Here is a 19,668-nt window from a genome sequence, read left to right on the forward strand (position 1 = left end):
GACCTTCCTGTCTCATACCCAGAATCTGATTGGCTGGGTCAGAGGTTGTGACATCATCAGCCCTCCTCTGTGACTTAGCCAATCAGAGGAAGCTTTGTATTCATTGCTAGAATACATTGCTTTCTCTGAATGGCTGAGTGCTGTTCAGATACACTCTATTGTGTTCGGAGTATGGGACAGGAAGGTCTCGGCTTGAACCCAGAACACAGAGCGGTATGCTGTATGTAGCCTCAGCTACATACAATGTACACAGAACATTCCAGTGGCCTCACATAATAGTGAGGGACATAGTTTGTTTGGACCAGCTTATAAAGTGCATCAAAAGCTGGAGTTTGGCTTTAAATGCGGGCTAATGTTATATTTGCAATAAACCAATTTACTTTTTAATCCTTTGACGTTTTAACTTGTTGGATGGCAAATTTTCAGGCTTTCCACCAGGTTTACATTGTTCTTCCATGGGAGCCTCTGGGCTACCTGTGGCTGTTAATGGCTTTTTATAGTTTAGAATCCTTAAAGCCAAAGGCATGTTTTCTGTGGCCTCTGGATCTGTATCAGCCTGGCTTAAAACAATATTGTCCCTTGAATCTGCTTTCTTAGAAGCCACTTTGTTTTTTTCTTCCGAGCTGTGTCTTCTCCTCTTGTGTTGCATAATACTTGTTCGGAGAGTTTGTTTATCTTCTGGCAGTGCTGACTCACAGATCCAGGAAAGAGTCTTGGTCAGGTCTTGTGCCTGTAACCACTCTGCAGATTGGGATTTTTGCTGGCTGCTACTTCCACAAGGCTGTCTGCGATTAACCTCATTTTCCACTTCAGGATCAGGAAGCTCCAAGCTGTTATGGGGTGTATTTATGCAATGCTTAGCTTGTTCCCCACTCCTACACGCTAGTTCAGATAGGGGGGTAGTCTGCTTTCCTTTGTCAGGGCTGCCTAGCCCAAGGGGAGGACAAACTTTTAAATCGCTGCCGAATCCACAGTCAGCATCCTTCACAGCTTTCGTCTTCTTTACTCTACAGTGAAAGTTAAAAAAAAAAAAGTTTGTTCTTACTACTTATGTAATTCATTAGTTAAACTTAAATAGGCTCGCTAAACGTTCTTCCTGTGTAGCGTAACAAAACTGCCATACATACATCACCATGACAAGCAACATTGTTTGCAGGGGGATCGTATCATGCTTTATTATCTTGGTTTTCCCTCGACATGCGGGGATATACATACGTACATATTTACTCACTCTGCCATGGAGAAGTTCACATTGTACTCGCTAAATTTGTTACAGATGTTAAGGTCAATATTGCATACTCGGATCGTATTTCAGTAGAGGCTGAATAAAATATTATAGCACAAATAGGGCTTTTTAAGGAATGCATCCCAAGGCACTTAATGGTATTACTCAATACACTGTTTCGCCAGTGCCATGATTTTTACAGCGTACATGTAAACGGAGGCCTGAATCGCTAGAGGCCTAAAACAGCATATCATCAATCTAGTTTAGCAAACGCGTTTGTCACATGCCAAACGTTCAAACGTCCTGAACGTCGGAGGTATGCAAATGAGCTGCGTCAAATAAATGTGATGGGGAAAACATGACATCACCTAAGAGCAGCTGTCCCCGATTTGTTTCCTTCTGACACAATGCAGCTTTTAGGAGCAATTCCATACAGAATTATCTGGCAAGCATTTCCACAGCGCCTCAGACTGCAAGTTCCAGATTCAGACATCACTATCACCTCATGATATCGTCACCTTAGAAAGAAACTTACATGTTTCTCAGCACGGCCTGCTCCTTCACTGTGGTGGCTAATATGTTGCTTAATCCACTTTCTCCACGTTCAGCAAAATATTCGGATGTACTGCTGGAAGACTCTTTCTATGGAAAAGCAGAGACAACAAAACGGTAATAAAGTTAGACATTGCTTTGGAAAGCGACCCAGGAAACTCTATATTACAAGATGAAAGTTCATCGAGCTGCGTCCAAGACTTACAGCTGTTGCTCGCTGCATTGTTCAAATCAGCAAGGGACGGACATTTTTCAGACCAGTTGTAGTGCTGGTGAGGTAAAGGGAATGGCCCTGAGGGGCTTTGGCTGTACAATGCCAAGTTTAATAAGGGGTGAAATGTTAAATGTGCCAGACTGAAGATTAAAATGATACTGGACTTTAACAAGGATTTCCTTTACTGTTTAAACTGTCAGGACTACAAAAAAGCACTATGGCCTAGCAAAGGTTGGGTCAGTTACCACCAGGGACACTATCTGCATGGGGTTTGTATGTTCCTTTTGTGTTTTTGGAATTTTCACCAGGTGCTCTGGATTCCTATCCCAGTCCAAAAGGCCTCTATCCAAACTGGCCTTGCTGAGTTTGTTTTTTCTATAGGACTTCCCATGATTCATTAGACTGTAAGCTCACCTAGGGGCTAGGGACTTGTGTAAATAGTTTTATGTACTCTGTAAAGCATACAGGAAAAGTTCATTGCTATAAACCAGAAGAAGAGGATAGAAAAGAAGAATTTCGCGCTCTGCTCTCAAGCACCACTATAAACTAACATTTTACCTTTGTATGTACTAAACTAATCATTGTAGAACAGTCCCCCTGATAAAATGTTATCAACATGTGAGGTAACCTGTATTCTCATTTGACAGAGACTATACACAAACAGGTTCATGTGGTTTGTAAATTCTTTTGTTTATGGTAGTTTTTGCCAGATTAAAATAACTGGTGCTGTATTGAAATCAGCAGTTGCTACTAAATTAAACAGGAATAATATGTGGCTATCACCATTAATATATATTATATATATATAAATAAATAGTACTGTGCAAACCTTTAGGTAGGTGTGAAAATCATGCTGTGTATTAGGAATGCTTTCAGAAATAGATGTGTTAATTTGTTCATTTTTTATCAATTAACAAAATGAACAGAAGAGAATTCCAAATCAAATCAATATTTGGTATGACCACCCTTTGCCTTCAAGGAAAACTAACCACAGATCTTCTGCAGATGTAGGCTGCCTTATTATATATCTGTCTCTTTGTGTAATTCCAAACAGATTAGATGATGTTGAGAACAGGGCTCTTTGGCGGGCCAAGCCATCATTCCCAGGACTCCTTATTCTTCTTTACACTGAAGATATTTATTAATGATATTAGCTGCATATTTGGGGTTGTCACCCTGCTGCAGAATAAATTCTTACACCTCCCTGATGGTATGGCATGATGGATAAGTATCTGCCTGTATTGCTCAGCATTGAGGACACCATTGATCCTGACGAAATATCCAACTCCATTTGCAGAAATGCAGGCCCAAACTTGCAAGGAACCTCCGCCATGCTTCACTGTTACTTGCTGACACTCATTATTGTATCGCTCTCCAGCCCTTCGGTGAACAAACTGTCACCTGCTACAGCCAAATATTTCAAATTTTGACTTATCAGTCCAGAGCACCTGCTGCCATTTTTCTGCAACACAGTTCCTATTTTTTCATGCATACTTGTGTTGCTTAGTTTTGTTTCCACATTGAAGGTATGGCTTTTTGGCTGCAATTCTTCCATGAAGACCACTTCTGGCCAGATTTATCTGGACAGTAGATGAGTGTACCTGGGTCCCACTGGTTTCTGACAGGTTTTGTGCTGGTGGGACTGCTGAACATCTTCTGATGTCAAAGAAAGGGAAGTAAGCATAAAGTGTCTTTCATCTGCTGCATTAGGTTTCCTTGGCCAACCACTACATCTACGGTCCTTAACATTGCCCATTTCTTTGTGCTTCTTCAAAAGAGCTTAAACATATCTTAAAACCCCAGTCTGTTTTGACATTTTTGCCTGCAATGCTGGTGCAGTATAACTACCTTGTGTCTTGTTGCTGTGCTCAGTCTTGCCATAGTGTATAACCTGTGACATGAAACTGTCTTCCACAACCTCACCTTAGTTGCAGAGCCTGACTGTTCCTCAGTTTTAAGCCTCCTGCATAGCTGTTTGGGTTTCATACCATGGCTGTGTTTCAAACGTTATATGAAATTGATGATCATTATCACCTGCTAGGTATAAATGGTTAATCATACACCTGACTCTAATCCTACAAAATCCCTGACTTTGTGCAAGTATACAAAGTGTGCAAGAGTAAGAATTGATGCTGGTTTGAAGCCAAAGGGTAGTCAAACCAAATATTGATTTCATTTACAGTTATCTTCTGCTCACTCATGTTGCATTTTGTTATTTAATAAAATAAACAATTACAATATACAGTGGGTAAAATAAGTATTGAACACGTCACCATTTTTCTAGGTAAATATATTTCTAAAGGTGCTATTGACATGAAATTTTCACTACATGTCAGTAACAACCCATGCAATCCATACATACAAAGCAACCAAAACTAATAAGTTCAGAAATTAAGTTTATGTGTAGTAAAATAGAATGAGACAGGGAAAAAGTATTGGACATGCTAACTAAAATCTATTTAATACTTCGTACAAAATCCTTTGTTGGTAATGACAGCTTCAAGACGCCTCCTGTATGGAGAAACTAGTCGCTTGCATTGCTCAGGTGTGATTTTGGCCCATTCTTCCACACATTCTTCAAATCCTGAAGGTTCCGTCGGCCTCTTCTATGAACTCTGATCTTTAGTTCTTTCCATAGATTTTCTATTGGATTCAAGTCAGGTGATTGGCTGGGCCGTTCTGTCAGAAATCTTGTGAGAAGCACCTGGTTGTGTTTGGTTTATAATGAAATTATGTTCTTTCTACTTCCAGATTACGGCCCCAATTGTGCTCACTGGAACATTCAGAAGTTTAGGAATCCTTCTGTAACCAACGCCATCAGTATGTTTTGCAACAAAAAGGTTGCAAAGGTCTTGAGAGAACGCTTTGCTTTTACCCATCATGAGATGTTTCTTGTGTGACACCTTAGTATTGAGACACCTTTTTATAAACCATCAGACAGAACCAGCTGATATTAATTTGCACTGACACGGGGGCAGGATTGCTTTCTAATTACTGATAGATTTCCGCTGGTGTCTTGGCTGTTCATGCTTTCTTGCACCTCTCCTTCTTCATGTGTTCAATACCTTTTCCCTGTGTCATTCAATTTTATTACACATAACTTAATTTCTGAACTTATTTGTATGTGTTTATTGTTCTCATTGTATGTGTTTATTGCATGGATTGTTACCGACATGTGGTGAAAATTTCATGTCAATAGCACCTTTAGAATTATATTTGACTAGAAAAACGGTGACGTGTTCAATACTTATTTTACCTGCTGTATATTTTTGAAAGCATTTTTACTTTACAGCATTTCTTAACACCTGCCTAAACCTTTTGCAAAGTACTATATATGTGTATAGATATATATATATCTAGATAAAAACTAGGGATAGACCGATTATCGAGGGGCCGATATGCACTTTCCCCGATATATTGGTATCGGCCCCGGAACTGGCCGATATTGCCGATATTTTTGTGACATCATTCTGCCTTCTCAGGCCGCCTCCCTCGCCTTGGATAGCCTCATCTGGAGTCGGGACTAGTCTCGCAAGAGTGTATCACAGCCATACACCCACCCACAGCAGCCTGGTGCCAGCCAGCCACCCACATCCACAGGCCCTGTACCATCCAGCCACAGGCACTGTACCAGCGAGCCAGCCACCCACAGCCCCTTTGCCAGCCACCCACCCACCACAGGGTGCAAGCCAGCCACCCACCCACCACAGGGTGCAAGCCAGCCACCCACCACAGGGTGCCAGACAGCCAGCCATCCACAGACAGGGTGCAAGAGAGCCAGCCACCCACATGCTCTGTACCAGCCAGCCACAGGCAAATTGCTACTCAGCCAAACACACGGTAGCAACTCAATGCATTTAGACATCTAGACATGGTGAAGATGACTTGCTGAAGTTCAAACTGAGCATCACCATGGGGAAGAAAGGGGATTTAAGGGACTTTGAACAGGGCTGGTCTGAGAATTTAAAAAACTGCTGATCTACTGGAATTTTCACGCACAACCTTCTCTAGGGTTTACATCGAATGATCCAAAAAATAAAAAATATCCAGTGAGCGGCATTTGAGCGGACAAAAATGCCTTGTTGATGTCAGAGGAGAATGGGCAGACTGGTTCGTTTTGATAGAGAGGCAACAGTAACTCAAACAACCACTTGTTACAACCAAGGTATGCAGAATATCGTCTCTGAACGCACAACTTGTTGAACCTTTAAGCAGATGGGCTACAGAAGGAGAAGACTACACCGGGTGTCACTCCTGTCAGCTAAGAATGGAAACTGAGGCAGCAATTCGCACAGGCTCACCAAAATTGAACAATAGAAGATTGGAAAAAGGTTGCCTGGTCTGAGGAGTCTCCTTTTTCTGTACCGAAATTCAGATAGAAGAGTCAGAATTTGGTGTAAACAACCTAAAAGCATGAATCCATTGTGCCTTGTATTAACGGTTCAGGCTGGTGGTGTAATGGTGTGGGGGATATTTTCTTAACACACTTTGGGCCCTTATTACCAATTGAGCATCATTTAAATGCCACAGCCTACCTGAGTATTGTTGCTGACCATGTCCATCCCTTTATGACTACAGTGTACCCATCTTCTGATGGCTCCTTCCAGCAGGATAATGCACCATGTCATAAAGCTCAAGTCATCTGATTTCTTGAACATGACAATGAGGTCACTGTACTCCAATGGCCTCCACAATCACCAGATCTCAATCCAATAGAGCACCTTTGGGATGTGGTGGAACAGGAGATTTGCATCATAAATGTGCAGCCACCAAATCTGCAGCAACTGCATGATGCTATCATGTCAATATGGACTAAAGTCTCAGAGGAACACCTTGTTGAATCTATGCCATGAAGAATTAAGGCAGTTCTGAAGGCAAAAGGGGGTCCAACCCGATACTAGCAAGGTGTACCTAATAAAGTGGTCGATGAGTATGTATTTATATATATATATATATATATATATATATATATATATATACATATACACAGTATCTCACAAAAGTGAGTACACCCCCTCACATTTTTGTAGATATTTTATTATATCTTTTGATGTGACAACACTGATGAAATGACACTTTGCTACAATGTAAAGTAGTGAGTGTACAGCTTGTATAACATTGTAAATTTGCTGTCCCTTCAAAATAACTCAACACACAGCCATTAATGTCTAAACCTCTGGCAACAAAAGTGAGTCCCCCCAAATGACAATGTCCAAATTGGGCCCAATTAGCCATTTTTCCTCCCTGGTGTCATGTGACTCATTAGGGTTACAAGGTCTCAGGTGTGAATGAGGAGCAGGTGTGTTAAATTTGGTGTTATCGCTCTCACTCTCTCATACTGGTCACTGGAAATTCAACATGGCACCTCATGGCAAACAACTCTCTGAGGATCTGAAAAAAAGAATTGCTGCTTTACATAAAGATGGCTTAGGCTATATGAAGAGTGCCAAGACCCTGAAACTGAGGTGCAGCACGGTGGCCAAGACCATACAGCAGTTTAACAGGACAACTTCCACTCAGAACAGGTCTCGTCATGGTCGATCAAAGAAGTTGAGTGCATGTGCTCAGCACCCTATTCCAGAGGTTGTCTTTGGGAAATAGACGTATGAGTGCTGCCAGTTTGCTGCAGAGGTTGAAGGGGTGGGAGGTCAGCCTGTCAGTGCTCAGACCATACACCTCACACTGCATCAAATTGGTCTGCATGGCTGTCCTCCCAGAAGAAAGCCTCTTCTAAAGATGATGCACAAGAAAGCCCAAAAACAGTTTGCTGAAGACATGCAAACTAAGGACATGATTTACTGGAGCCATGTCCTGTGGTCTGATGAGACCAAGATAAACCTGTTTGGTTAAAATGGTGTCAAGCGTGTGTGGCAGCAACCAGGTGAGGAGTGCAAAGACAAGTGTGTCTTGTCTATAGCAAGCATGGTGGTGGGAGTGTCATGGTCTGGGGCTGCATGAATGCGGTCAGCACTGGGGAGCTACAGTTCATTGAGGGAACCATGAATGCCAACATGTACTATGACCTATTGAAGCAGAGCATGATCCCCCCCTTCGGAGACTGAGCAGTATTCCAAGATGATAATGACCCCAAACACACCTCCAAGATGACCACTGCCTTGCTAAAGAAGCTGAGGGTAAAGGTGATGGACTGGTCAAGCATGTCTACAGAATATAGTGAAAAAACTATCAGCGCAAGACTAAGTGAAATTCAAATGTGTATAAATGTGCTAGAATAAATCAATATATAAATCCGGCTGCATACATAAATTGTGTCCACACCTCACAACAAAAACATAAAAATCAAAAAACGTGCTGCGCCAGAAGTGCACAAAAATAATAAGTGATTAATGAATCAACAAGTGTTATCAACAAAATATAGTGTCCATCATATGTGCTCTGATGAAACATAAATGTTCATATAAAGTGCTCCAAAGTAATGATTAGTATATCCAGGTGATGACAGGACAGCCTCAATCCCTTGTGAATCAAGCAGGAACCACCAGTGTGTGAACTCCCTCCACCAGTAAGATTGGCCTCTCACCTTGATACCAGACCCAAACGGGCCAGCATGAGCATATCAGGGGATAAACAGACTATCACAGGTAACCTCTCCAGCCTTCACCTCCGGGGGTCGCCAGGACATAAAATAAAGATAAAGCAAAGATCTAGTGCTCTCTGAATGTAAATAATGAGCTTTTATTGAGCATAAAGGGGTAACTCACATTTGTTGGGCACTCAGCCGTGCCTGCTGTTATGGCATTCAGTGTTAGAGAGTAGCACCCGAGCGATCGGCGTCAGGCACGCAGGCTCCGCCTCCCTATACGCGTTACGCCTGGAGCGTGGGCTCCGTTTGGCTTCTTCGGTAGGGGTCCTACCGAAGAAGCCAAACGGAGCCCACGCTCCAGGCGTAACGCGTATAGGGAGGCGGAGCCTGCGTGCCTGACGCCGATCGCTCGGGTGCTACTCTCTAACACTGAATGCCATAACAGCAGGCACGGCTGAGTGCCCAACAAATGTGAGTTACCCCTTTATGCTCAATAAAAGCTCATTATTTACATTCAGAGAGCACTAGATCTTTGCTTTATCTTTATTTTATGTCCTGGCGACCCCCGGAGGTGAAGGCTGGAGAGGTTACCTGTGATAGTCTGTTTATCCCCTGATATGCTCATGCTGGCCCGTTTGGGTCTGGTATCAAGGTGAGAGGCCAATCTTACTGGTGGAGGGAGTTCACACACTGGTGGTTCCTGCTTGATTCACAAGGGATTGAGGCTGTCCTGTCATCACCTGGATATACTAATCATTACTTTGGAGCACTTTATATGAACATTTATGTTTCATCAGAGCACATATGATGGACACTATATTTTGTTGATAACACTTGTTGATTCATTAATCACTTATTATTTTTGTGCACTTCTGGCGCAGCACGTTTTTTGATTTTTAAGCATGTCTACAGACCTAAATCCTATTGAGCATCTGTGGGGCATCCTCAAATGGAAGGTGGGGGAGCGCAAGGTCTCTAACATCCACCATCTCCGTGATGTCATCATCGAGGGGTGGAGGAGGACTCCAGTGGCAACCTGTGAAGCTCTGGGGAACTCCATGCCTAAGAGGGTAAAGACAGTGCTGGAAAATAATGGTGGCCACACAAAATATTGACACTTTGGGCCCAATTTGGACATTGTCACTTAGGGGTGTACTCACTTTTGTTGCCAGCAGTTTGGACATTAATGGCTGTGTGTTGAGTTATTTTGAAGGGACATAAAATGTACATGGTTATTCAAGCTGTACACTCACTACTTTACACTGGCACATGCGCTCTGAAGGAAATGCCGCCTGTGCCATTCCTTCAGAGCCCTGTGCTGTGAACGGCGTCTCCAGCGCACATTCGCTGGGAGTGACGTCATAGCGGCTCTGGCCAGACGGCTGGAGGACGCAAACCCGGAAGCAAGATGGATGAACATGTCGGCCGTCTCAGCGGTGAGCAGGTGCTGCTGGAAGGGCTTCGTTATAAGTTGAGTATTCCATAATGAGCTAGTATGTGATGCATACTAGCTCATTATGCCTTTGTCTTACATGTTTTTTTAGGAGGTTTACAACCTCTTTAAATCTGGGATGCTGTGTTAGCCAATCAGCAAGCATGCCTGCCGTCCTTCCTTTTGGCCACTAAGCACAATGGCCACCCAAAGGGGAGGCACAGGGAGAGGGCCACAGTATGACTATACCCTTTTTTGCAGTTTGCAAAGAAGAGCACCCTGTATTTAGGGCTTCCCTGGGGTAATTCAGAAATATACTAAGCATGCATTCCATAAAAATGCTTGCTGTATATTCCCAATTTGTAAGCCCAGAACATCCCCTAGTAGACTTCAGGAAACACAAGTCATAAGTACTATTTCCATAACCTGTGTACAGTATCACACTTACTGTAGCAGAAAGAAAGAGCTGCATTTAACCTTTACACATATATATTCTATTACCAAACAGTTTTTCTTTGTGGCATATGCATGTTGGCAATCTGCAGTGGCTCCAGAGAGCATAAAAAATAATAATGTGATATAAAATGGTTTAACTGAAAAAAGGATTCCTAATTCCATTGTGTTTTATGTGATCTCATGCACAGAGTTTTTCATTCCAGGTGTTGGCTATGTTAGTATTACTAATAAATGAAAGCGTCCTTTAACATTTCTAAACTCTCTGCTTGTGGCCAAACAATGACAGCATGTTTGAGTTAACCTATATGTAAATGGAGCTTGCGGTTTAAAAGTAAAATACATGGCCTTGTAGAATACTCGCATTCTACGGTAACCAAAAGCAACTGAACATCACTTTTCTTACCACATGTTCAAGAAATAAAAAGGTGTTGCTGTTTCTTCCTTAGGGCAAGCCTCAAGAAAAGAGCAGGATAGCCTTAAAACATATCAACACCTCATTTTTATGCACTATTCTTTAATGTCTGTTAATAAATCTAATTGAATCCATGTTTGATTCCAACAGTCTCATCACGTGATAACTGTTTAACCTGTACTGGATACAAAGCATGTTTGTTCTAGCCACATCACAAGATGAGCACATCTTGGGTTATGCAATTTACTAGTCCACTACCACTGACTGTTACACATAGTGGTAAACTGTAGCTGTCTGTTTTTTATTGCTTCCTAAAAAAAAAAAAAGAAAATATAAATTTATTTTATGTACTTGCCGTAATCCTCTTCTCTTTAATATGCATTAAAGTGTTTGTTCCCTTATAGCAGATTAAACAGCACAGTGCTTGTGTTGTCCAATATGCCCCTCTCTAAGCTGTAAAAAACCTGGCTGAACCTGCCACTTCCTGTGTCCCCCTCTGTGTCCTGACCATGATAATCATGGCTGCTGAGCCCTGATCACTGTGGTCCGCCTGCCTGCCTCCGTGGTCTGTCAAGTATACTCTGCCCCCCTCATCCCCTCCCTGCACCTCAGCTTGTGTCTGTGTCTCTGTCTCCGCCCCCCCCTTTCTGCTGCTATTAGTAGAAGATAAAATATTACAAATTGTCACTACCAGCCCCTCTATAATATCTAGACATACCACACTGTATAGGTGTTTTAATAAAAGGAAACTTGTAAATACCTTTTTACAGCTATCTTCAGGCTGGTCACGTGACTCCCAACCAGTCTCCTACTCGGATCCAGAGCTACAGCAAGAGGGGCTGAGTGGCCACATGACCTCCCCAGCTGACATCAGAGGGAGATTTCCGGACCCTCGCGCTGTAGCCCGGGAATCGGAGTAATAGACCAGTCGGGAGTCACGTGACTGGCTTGAAGATAGCTATAGAAAGATATTTACAAGCTTAGTTTTATTAAAAACACTTATACAGTGTGGTATGCCTAGAAATTTTAGGGGGGGGGGGGGCTGGCGGTGAATTCCATTATTGAGGTAACAACCACTTTAAGGGACACAGCACTAAGCTGAATGTCGTCTATACAGTGCTGTGTTCCCCAATGGTTAATAAAGAAAAAAAAAATGATCCCTCTTTATGCGGTGGAAGTTTTCTCTGCTCAGTTCCTGTACAAGTCACAACAACACCTGGCCACCTCTGTCTCAACTCTGAGTTACAGCTCTCATTTATGCCCTGAGTATGCCGTGAACAATGGAGAAAATCAAAAACATGATATTGGGCAGGGTGTTGGGTTCCAGTGTATAGATAACTTCTATTTTCTGTTATAACTTTGCAGCATCACAATGTTGATTGTCCAATAAGCAGGCAGATGACAAAGGAAGTTGCAAAGCTGAAACAGGAAGTACTAAGCAGCGTGAAAAATTGCTGCCCGAACCGAATACCCATTCCTTTGGGAGGCTAAAAAAAAAAACATATACATATTGCAAAGATGTATTCCTTTTTCCTGCAGTTCTTCATGAGCAAATTAGCATCTCTTGCATTGCAGGAAAAGTAAGTAAATATTTTAGCTGGCTGTATTAAAGTAGAATGTAAGCCAGCAGCAGATTCAGGGGAGAGGATGGAGCAACAACAATAAATGGGCCATTGGAAGCTTATGGATGGAGTCATCTCTCCCAGGCATTGTCAGTCGTTGTCAAGTGTTTTCTCCTCTCTTCTGCAGCCACTGCTGGCTGACACAGAGGATCACATAACCAGACTGGAGCAGGCTGAAAAAAAGGTAAGCATATACATCTTTCTTACACAGTAAAAACAAATGGCCACTGCCCTCACCTATATCTGGTCTTTGCAGCAAGGAGCACATGGAAGGGCAACACATGCAAAACAAAACCAAAGAAATTCTGGGTTAAACTTACTGACCAGCCTACTAACTAACCGAATTGTCCTGTCTAACATTATGTGTTAAAAACAGATGTTTAGTTTGTGCATATTTGCAATGTCAAGGCACTCCAGTATCTGTAGTGCTTACTCTAAATTGTGAGAGCCTCCACAATGGCAGCACATGAATTATAATGGACAAGGCAGAGGATAGGTGAGCCTGGATGGAGCCCACCCCTCCTTAAAGACACAGGGGCACACTGGACACTCAGCATATAGCACAATGGCAGCTCACCAATATTTCAACAGTATAAACAAATGGCCACTACCCTCACCTATAACTGGCATTTGCAGCAAGAAGCACATGGAAGGAATTTCTTTCCTTCTATGTGCTTCCTTCCTTGAGCCGGGAATGTCTTTGGTTTTGTTTTGCATCTTTCTTACACAGGTAGGTCAGCATAAGAGGGAGAGGGAGGAAGCAAGTCTAAGATTAATTGGAAGGTAGCCTGAAATTCTACTTCAAATTATATCTCCTCATTTTGAATCAATACCCTGCTAATAGTAATATAGGAGCTCCTCTTTAAAGCTGAACTCCAGAAACACAGCTCAAAACACAAATTAAATACATATAATTTGTATATGGTAGCCATTTTACATTCCAAAGGATTTGTATTTCTACATATCCAGTTACACCACACAGCACCAGTGTTGCCAACCATCTGTATTTTTACTGGCAGCCAGTAAAAAACAGGAACTTTTCTCCTGCCAGTGACAGCAAAAGGTTGCCAGTAAAAATATGGCTGTGACATTTGGCTTTCAGTCTGGAGTCGGACAAGACCATCCGAGTGCCTGCTACAGTGTCTTCAGATGGTGCCGGCGAGAGGGGGTCTGGTAGAGGCGGTGCCTGAGCATGTTGTGTGATGTCAGGGTGCAACAGAGCTGGGTGGAGCAGTCGAAGCTTCGTGTGCGGGTCTGCGGGACGGGAGCAAGGCAAGTTGGGAGCAGGACTGTCAGTGCTGTTGGGACTGGAGTGGATTGAAGGGACCACCTGGCGTGGAGATAGACTGTCACTGTGACTCAGGAGGGGACGTGTCGGTGAGGTGTCATCATCATCTGTGCTGCTGCACAATGCTGTCAGTGTCACTGTGAGAGTCAGTTTCATGTGTGTGAACCTGCCCCTTCCAACCCTGAGCTACTTACTATATTAAAAATAAAATAAGAAATATGTTTTTTGCTTTAAAGCGGAGTTCCGGCCTCAAAATCAGCTTTGGGCCATCCGCTTGCTCAGTGTCACCTAAAAAAGAAATTGATAGTCCCTATTTTTTTTTCAATTACTTACCTTGATACTGAAGAAAATATACTTACCTTTCTTCCACTTCCTCCCTCTGCGGCCGCGGCTTGCACCGTCACTTCCTGCTTGCATTGATTCCTGGGAGCTGAACGTCATCGCTCCCAGGAATCAATGCACCTGCACCGGCCCCGCTCGTCAGTTCTGGTGCAGGCGCCTCGTTCCCTGCTAAACAGCTTCTGGGCCTGCCGCGCCTGCCCCGGAACTAACGGGGCCGGTGCAGGGCATTCTGGGACTGAAGAGGAAACGGAAAAGAGGACGCGCTGGCTTGAGCTGCCCACACCTGAGATGGCAGCGCTGAACAAGACATTTTCAAGATAAATATTTTTCTAAAAAAACAAGTGCAACCTGGGACAGTTCAGAGGCTATCTATTATGAAATGTACAAGCCCTGATTGTCCCGGGGGTATTTTTATTGAAAAATAGTTTCAGAGGCCGGAACTCCGCTTTAATATCTACTTTAAATCACATAATTGCATATTATACTTGTTTGTAGCCCAAATATGGAAATTTGCACTTAAAACTGTAATTTTGTAACTTTTGGAAATGCCAGTAGAAAATTGGCCGTGCCAGTAAATTTTGGGTGTTGTGTTAGTGAATTTCAATTGGTAGGTTGGCAAGACTTCACAGAACAGACCTGCTCTTTCTCTGCTGCAGTAAACTGACACTTACAGGTCTTCTCCCTCCCCTAACCTGTGACTGGACAATGAAAAGGGAAGCAACAGACTGATGGGCTTATCTTTCAGTCACCCGGATTTTCACTCCTATCAAAATGTTTCTTGCTGGCACATGAGCAATGCAGCACAACTAATTTGCTCCCTGACCAGCTTCTCCCTCTGCCAGACCTATGAGTTTAATTCTCTGTCACTCCGCTCACTTGTTCTACTATCATGTCCCTTGTTAGCACATGAGCACTGCAGCACAGCTGATTGGCTCCTCATGCTGCTTCTCCCAGCCTGAGTTCTGCTAAAAGGGGACCACAAGCTGCTGACACCAAGCCATATTCAGGCACTTACACTGCATGCATCTAAAAAATACAATAATTGATATATTATTAAATATAGAGTTGCATTAAAAGCTAACTCCACCTTTAACACACACATCCGCATCATTTATTCACAGAGATCTAGGAATGAATAAACTGCAAGTCCTGTCTGCCACCTCGGCACACAAACTGGTAGTTATTAAACCATGAGAGCGGTAATTAGTGCACTCATAGACAAAGTTAACTGAAAGCCCATACAGAGCCTGGCAGAGCATTTGTAGAAGTTTAACATTGCACCTGCACCCCATTGATCTTGGGTGTAATTTTTTCCAAGCTCCTGTGTAAAAAATAAAATAAATGCACATTTGTTTTCCTACAAATATATATACATGTATTATGTTTTTCTTAAAGCTGAGCTTAGCCTCTAATTTTTTATTTTTTTTAAATCTATTTTATCTGCCTGGAATTCAGTTTTAATGAACAGTTAACAGCACACTCAGCTCAATTGTTCACTTGACATTGGAGACTCTGGAGTTAAAAGACAAGGCTAACATTTGGAAGATCATGGTTTGTGGTTGTTGGCTACACTCTTTCTCTATACCACAGGAGATTTCTCTGTCCATGCTAGGAAAGAGCATTACTGGAGAGTGCTTGTACAATATAAACTGAAAAAGAAAAAAAAGCCTTCGATGCATGAAGAGTCCAGTTTCAATCTCCAAAAGCCAGACCCTCTATAGTTGTGCATATTTAATATTGCAATTGATATATTAGTTCGTGCCACGTCACCATTTACGTAAAAGATAAGAAAATAAAGCTTTTATGTTCCCAATGCTTTTTCAAAACAAATCCTCTATTACGTCCATATGACAATACCTCAAATAAATGTCTCTACTTACATTCTTTGCCAGTATCTCTGTATTGCTAACACCTGGATTACATACAATAAAGGAAGGGGAGATCTAAAAAAGACAGAACAGATAACTTGGGTTTGGTACATGTACAGGTATTTTGAGTTGTGGGATAACACGACTTTGACTCTGGCTTGTGGTTTTAGCAGGAATGGCTAAAGTAGAATAGAAAAAGCAGCGGTTTTTATTGTGTCACCTAAAGGGCACATCACTTTTTTAAACTTTTTTTTGTACTTAGTACAATCTGTATGCTAAAATAAAATACAAGTTTTATATGCTTACGTATTATATTTTAATTTAAAAAATCCATACTTTATTCTGTTAAAAGGAAACTAATGCTTTTAAATTTCAGTTTATCTTGTAACAAATATATATTTTTAAATAGATGTTTTATACTAAATCCTTTTTTTTTGTTAACAAATAAACACCTTTATATATGACGCAAGTGTTCCAGAAAACAATGGGTAAGTTAAAGAGAGAGCATTTCGTTCCACTGGACAGCCAGATCACTGGTCTCATATAGAGTGCAGAGGTTCGGGTCATCCGACGCTCCCCTTGCACAGTGTTCCAGTCAACAATGCTCGTGCACTCAAGAAATATTTACAAAATCACCAATGATTTCCAGAGATATGGATGATTGTTGCATTTGACTGCATTAGACCAAGTAACCTACAAGTAACTACAACCATAAAAACATATTCTGTGGCCATACACAATCTTCATAGCTTACACAAAAGTTGTTTCTAGCCTAAAGTATTTGTGAAGCCAGAGTTTAAAACCTAGGAGCATGACGGCACATAAAAATCACTTGCTCATATTGCTTTGACTGTAATCCCCCAAAACATTGTTGATACTTTTTTTTAATTTATATCCTAAGGTTACAGGACCTTAAAACCTCCACTATTGTGTCCATCCTCCTCATACCAGGGAGCGTATCTGCAGCAAGCTTACCATCGATGCACATGCATCCCAGAAAGCAGATCCACACTCATGCCAGCTGCAACACAGGAGAACTGGGCAGGGAATGTAGGCCACAAAACTGACTACAAGAGCTACAGGCACAACATGTGGTAGCACGGTAAGCCTGTATCTCCTACCAGTAATCTAAAGGACGCAAACTGACCACACCAGTGCAAATTTGCTTCCATTCTTGGTGAGGTCAGTTTAACAAAGGAGCCAAGGGGAACTGGCAGGATCCCCAGGTCCAGTATATAGCACCCAATGATTCAATAACATTTTTACAGGCTATATTTTTTTCATGAACTATAGGTATAAGCCAACACAAATACATGAGCTTCAGTTTTGGGGTAACATACTCTTTAAGAACCCAGAGAGGCTACAAATGTTGCTGATATGGAGCTATGAATATTACTGTTTTTTGTACTTCCTATTGAATGATTTATAATAAAAGCTGTTTTATTTAAATACAAGTCTTGAATGTGGATGACAATTTTCTATATGAATTGAGTTGGCTCCAAGATTGCCAAAGGATCAGTCAATCATGCAAAAGGCCAACATTAAGGTGTACATTTTTATTACTGTTTTGACATATATACACACCATGCTCCTCCTACCACATTCATACTGTCGTAAGCTGGCTATACATTATACAATCAAGAAAATTGTATAATGTATGGCAGCCTTAGAGGCCAAGCTCTATTATTTCATTTTATGGTTTGATGTGCTGAAAGAAAACAAAGTGTTCCATGAAAACACTATACAGCAATTTATTCTTAAAACAGAAGGTTTTCACATTTCATGTCACTATCATGAATACAAAAAAGGGAGGGGTCTATTTCTCTTTTTGATTGGAAGGAAGAAAATCATTCATATATGACTGTATGGGCAACGGTTCACGTAGGGGCCCCTTGTTCACAGCACAAAATTATGGAGCCATTTATTCCACTTTGTTCACAGCTGTTTAAGCATTGTCAATACCAGATGCACATGTGGAAAACATAACTTCTCAGAAGTAACGTTAGGGGAGAACCAAGAAAAAAAGTCAACCTATGGTTCGGTAGACCAGAAGGAACCAAAAAGCCCTTCCAAAATTAAAGTACAGTATTGCTTCTTTTAACAAATTATTTATATATTATCACATACAACGCCAAAAAGAAGCTCCTGCAGTAGTATAGCAGACGTTTATAAATCAGGGGCTTTGGTAGCCTAAAAAATGACCAAAGGAACTAACAACCATCACCATCATATCCTTCCAGTGTTGGGTTCCAGCTGGGTTAACAGTTTTCAGCTGTCTAAATAGCCTGCAACTAACTTATCTACCAAGAAAATTGGTCATCAATGAAACACAGTGGGATTGATTTAATAAAACGGGAGAGTACAAAATCTGGTGTAGCTCTGCATAGAAACCAATCAGCTTCCAGTTTTTTTTTAATCAAAGTTTATTTGAACAAGCTGAAGTCGTTAGAAGCTGATTGGCTACTATGTACGGCTGCACCAGATTTTGCACTTTCCAGTTTTAGTAAATCAACCCCAATGTTGTTGGACAATGAAGTAAAACTATGTCACTCACGGGGGCTATTTTTAACAGAGAGTGGATATCGGTTATCTGCTCTCCTACTTACACCGCTGTGTTTATAACACATTGGGCTTTGCATTTTACGTGACATTCATTCCATGCAGGCCAATGTTAATTGGAGCGTTCTTTGCATACAGCTGCACAAAAGAGTCCACAATGAACAAGGCCCTTGCTTTTTTTTTCCCCAAAGCAAGCCAAGCACTAAGTACAATAATATTGCAAAACACTGTGCTGCTTTACAAACAGCTGATGTTTTTAAACCAGCAGTATGCCAACAGTAAGACTTTATGACAAGGCCCCTCAGTTTATTCACATCACTTTTTGTGTTTTCAGGAGTAAAAACTGTTAAGTGGTTGATAATGAATGGGACCACCATTTCACAGCACTGTTGACTTTTTCAAGCGAGGCGGGGCAAGCATGAGTTGTAATGCAGAGTAAACAAACTTCTTCTAGGATGGCTTTAGGTATAAAGATGAAGCATATCTTTGAAAAACAAATGAAGGTAGATATCTGCCTGTCCTGCATCTAGAATTTTTGCATTATTTGGTTTCCACTATCATCTTCTATGGAAGTAATAAAAAGTCCAATCATCATAACCAAACTCGGGAGCATTGCTTGAAAACATTTCTCCATTTATTTCCACCTTAAGCTGGTGTGGTTTCACTCACCTGGAATTTTAATGGTTGATATAGCCTATTGGTAAGGCACTGTTACTTAAGATTATATGGCCAGCATGTCAAAAATTTCCCATCCATTTGTCCTTCTCTTAGCTTTTGCCAGTGTTTTGGAAAAGGGATTCTATTAATGTTATTGAGGAATTAACACTAGTATCAAAGAACAGAGATGACTGGTAAACGTTTGAAATGCCGGGTTTTCTTCATTGGGAATGGTATCATGGAATATATAAAATAATTTAACTTATAAAAAAAGTGTATAATCTATACTTTCAGTGTCCTGAAAATATAAGTGCAGATGTCTCATCTAGAATGATCTGTCATGAATCATCTGAACCTTCTTCATATCATCACGATCCTGGGACCTGCCACAAATCTTTTCTCTAACTCAGCTAATGGATAAATATGACACTCTATGAATAATAAATCCATATAACACTTGTACTTTGATAAATGAATATCAGATGTTTGATACCTGT

The 19,668-nt window shown here is 41.5% G+C and overlaps 1 protein-coding gene across 2 annotated transcripts in view; it reads right to left on the reverse strand.

The window, feature by feature from the left end:
• Positions 1-318: 318 nt before the first annotated feature.
• Positions 319-19,668, reverse strand: part of SLX4IP (SLX4 interacting protein) — a 299,228-nt gene continuing 279,878 nt past the window's right edge. For both annotated transcript variants that reach the window (XM_082252615.1, XM_082252616.1), the window contains 2 exons: positions 1,761-1,867; positions 319-1,007 (listed from right to left, as the gene is read on the reverse strand). In XM_082252615.1, coding sequence (XP_082108741.1) covers positions 377-1,007; positions 1,761-1,867 — 738 coding nt within the window. In that variant the 3' untranslated portion in view covers positions 319-376. The remainder of the gene's footprint in view (positions 1,008-1,760; positions 1,868-19,668) is intronic.

Source organism: Pelophylax lessonae (assembly GCF_965119305.1).
Source record: "Pelophylax lessonae genome assembly, chromosome: 3".
NCBI classification, from domain to species: domain Eukaryota; kingdom Metazoa; phylum Chordata; class Amphibia; order Anura; family Ranidae; genus Pelophylax; species Pelophylax lessonae.